Genomic DNA, 613 nt, shown 5'->3' on the forward strand with positions numbered 1-613 from the left:
AGAGCATAGCTAGAACTTGGTCTCATATACATGAAAAGGATGGTTCCATAATAAATTGTCACTCCAGTTAGGTGAGAGCCACATGTAGAAAAGACTTTTCGCCTCCTTTCAGCAGAATGAATCTTCAGAATGGTCAACAGAATGAATCCATAGGAGGTCAGAACTATCAAGATTGTGACCATCTCAATAGAAGCCACCAAGTAGAAGAGCAGGAGCTGATTTGTGTGAGTGTCAGAACAAGAAATGGCGAGGAGAGGAGGGATGTCACAAAAGACATGTCTAATTACATTGGATGCACAGAAGGACAGGCTGAAGGTGGCCACTGTGTGGACAGAAGCATGCAAAATGCCACCCACATAGGAACCAATGATGAGTGGCACATAGACTCTGGGTGACATGATCACGGAGTACAGGAGCGGGTTGTAGATTGCTACATAGCGGTCATAGGCCATTGCGGCCAAGAGAAAGCATTCTGTGGTCCCAAAGGTAACAAAGAGAAGCATCTGGGCTGCACATCCAGCATAGGAAATGGCTTTATTCTCTGCGAGGAAATTGACCAACATTTTTGGGGTGACAACTGAAGAATAGCAGGCATCCAAGAAAGACAATACGC

At 45.2% G+C, this 613-nt stretch overlaps 1 protein-coding gene across 1 annotated transcript; it reads right to left on the minus strand.

The window, feature by feature from the left end:
- Positions 1–5: 5 nt before the first annotated feature.
- On the minus strand, positions 6–605 carry LOC115285165 (olfactory receptor 1102-like; the record flags this gene model as incomplete). Its single annotated transcript, XM_029931526.1, has 1 exon — positions 6–605. A coding segment is annotated over one exon (600 nt), but the record flags the coding sequence as incomplete, so codon positions are not given.
- Between the last annotated feature and the right edge of the window lie 8 nt (positions 606–613).

Source organism: Suricata suricatta, unplaced genomic scaffold (assembly GCF_006229205.1).
Source record: "Suricata suricatta isolate VVHF042 unplaced genomic scaffold, meerkat_22Aug2017_6uvM2_HiC HiC_scaffold_48315, whole genome shotgun sequence".
Taxonomy (NCBI): domain Eukaryota; kingdom Metazoa; phylum Chordata; class Mammalia; order Carnivora; family Herpestidae; genus Suricata; species Suricata suricatta.